The 1,499-nt window shown below is 37.9% G+C and overlaps 1 protein-coding gene across 1 annotated transcript in view; it reads right to left on the bottom strand.

The window, feature by feature from the left end:
• Nucleotides 1–1,020, bottom strand: part of LOC107711683 (aquaporin-1-like) — a 4,960-nt gene extending 3,940 nt beyond the window's left edge. Inside the window, exon 1 of the mRNA XM_016516701.1 lies at nt 612–1,020. Coding sequence (XP_016372187.1) covers nt 612–968 — 357 coding nt within the window. The 5' untranslated portion in view covers nt 969–1,020. The remainder of the gene's footprint in view (nt 1–611) is intronic.
• Between the last annotated feature and the right edge of the window lie 479 nt (nt 1,021–1,499).

The raw sequence follows: 1,499 nt of genomic DNA, 5'->3' as shown, positions 1-1,499 counted from the left end.
TTTTTATATATTTTTTTATAATTTTCTTTTTTTTTTTATAATTTTTTTTTTTAATATAGTGTATACATTAATATAAAAATAACCCGGGCACTAGGTTTGTTTACCTTTTCTTTAATTGTATTTTTAACCTTTTTTCCCCAAGAGGTAAAATAAATGTAATATAAACTGTAATATAAACAGTACCAGCATACTGTAAAAAATGAAAAATTCAAAGCAGTTACCTAAAGGATAGATTTGTGTGTGTGTGCTATTTGAACCTTACAATGGCTTTTCTTGGTTTAACTTAATATAATTAGATTTGTTCATATTCTTGACTTACATAAAACCAAATTGAAATTTGATATATTTTTAACAGTGCAGAACAATTCAATACTTCTCCATCTTGCTTTGTAACTAATTAATAATTCATGAAATTTAACATGATCTATTTGCTAGACTTAAAATTTACATTCAATTACAGTTCGGCTCATTCCAGTTTCATTGAAAAACATACATATTGATTATTTTAAAGTAACAAGTAGGCTGGAACTACAATAAGTGACTCAATCATGTAAACAGAGCAGTCCGAGACGGGGTGACTCAGCAGAGCAACTGAAAATCAGCGTACTCACCGTATTCAGCCCCAGGGCATTCCCATCGGTGACGCCATACACGATGCCACTCGCCAGTGCTGCACCAAACATCTGGGCCACAATGTACATCACAGCCTTCAGCAAGCTGATCTGACAGCTGGCCAGCAAGCCCAGCGTCACAGCTGGATTCAGATGGGCTCCGCTGATGTGACCGAGGCTTTGGGCAAGAGTGGCGATGGACAACCCAAACGCAAGTGCCACCTTGACCTCCTGATCTGGTTTGTCATTGTTGGAGTTTCCAACTGCAGCTGTAATGCTGAGGAAGATGAAGAGGGTCATACCCACCAGCTCGGACAAAACGGCCCTCCAGAACGCCTTGCTCTTCAGCTCCTTCATGACTGGCAGCTCTGGGCACGCGGATGAGTTAGTGTGGGGGTTTCTGAGGGCACTGAGTAAGTTTCTCTGCCAAAAGAGAGTATTTATAGGGCAGGTCCTGCTAATGAAACAGGGGGCGGGTTTAAGCTATGGGGACAGAAAGAGTGAGTGAGAGAGAAGAGAAAAGGCAGGCAAAATGAATGAGAAATCCTTAGTTTTTCTTCCCCCTTTTCAACTCTCATTTCTTTAACACTTTAAAGTATATCAGAGAAGTGCCTTATTTAAACACCGAGCTCTATTTGATTTGAACACTAAAGCAGCTAAACTTTTATTCTGTTCCAACAAACTAGTGTATTGTTACTATTTTTCACATTTTAGAATAACAGTAATTTCATCAAAGCAAAGTTTGGAAACTATGTAGTGGCTTAAAATGTTACATAAATCAAAACTTTAACATTTTAGTTCACTTCAAAGTTTTCACTCTTTGCTGAGATTACAGTTCTGCACACTCTGAACTTTCAGGACCATGAGGTACAGCAATTAATTCGGCTG

The sequence above is a fragment of the Sinocyclocheilus rhinocerous genome, unplaced genomic scaffold (genome assembly GCF_001515625.1).
Source record: "Sinocyclocheilus rhinocerous isolate Xijiao unplaced genomic scaffold, SAMN03320098_v1.1 scaffold807, whole genome shotgun sequence".
NCBI classification, from domain to species: domain Eukaryota; kingdom Metazoa; phylum Chordata; class Actinopteri; order Cypriniformes; family Cyprinidae; genus Sinocyclocheilus; species Sinocyclocheilus rhinocerous.
This window is presented reverse-complemented; position numbering and strand designations above follow the sequence as displayed.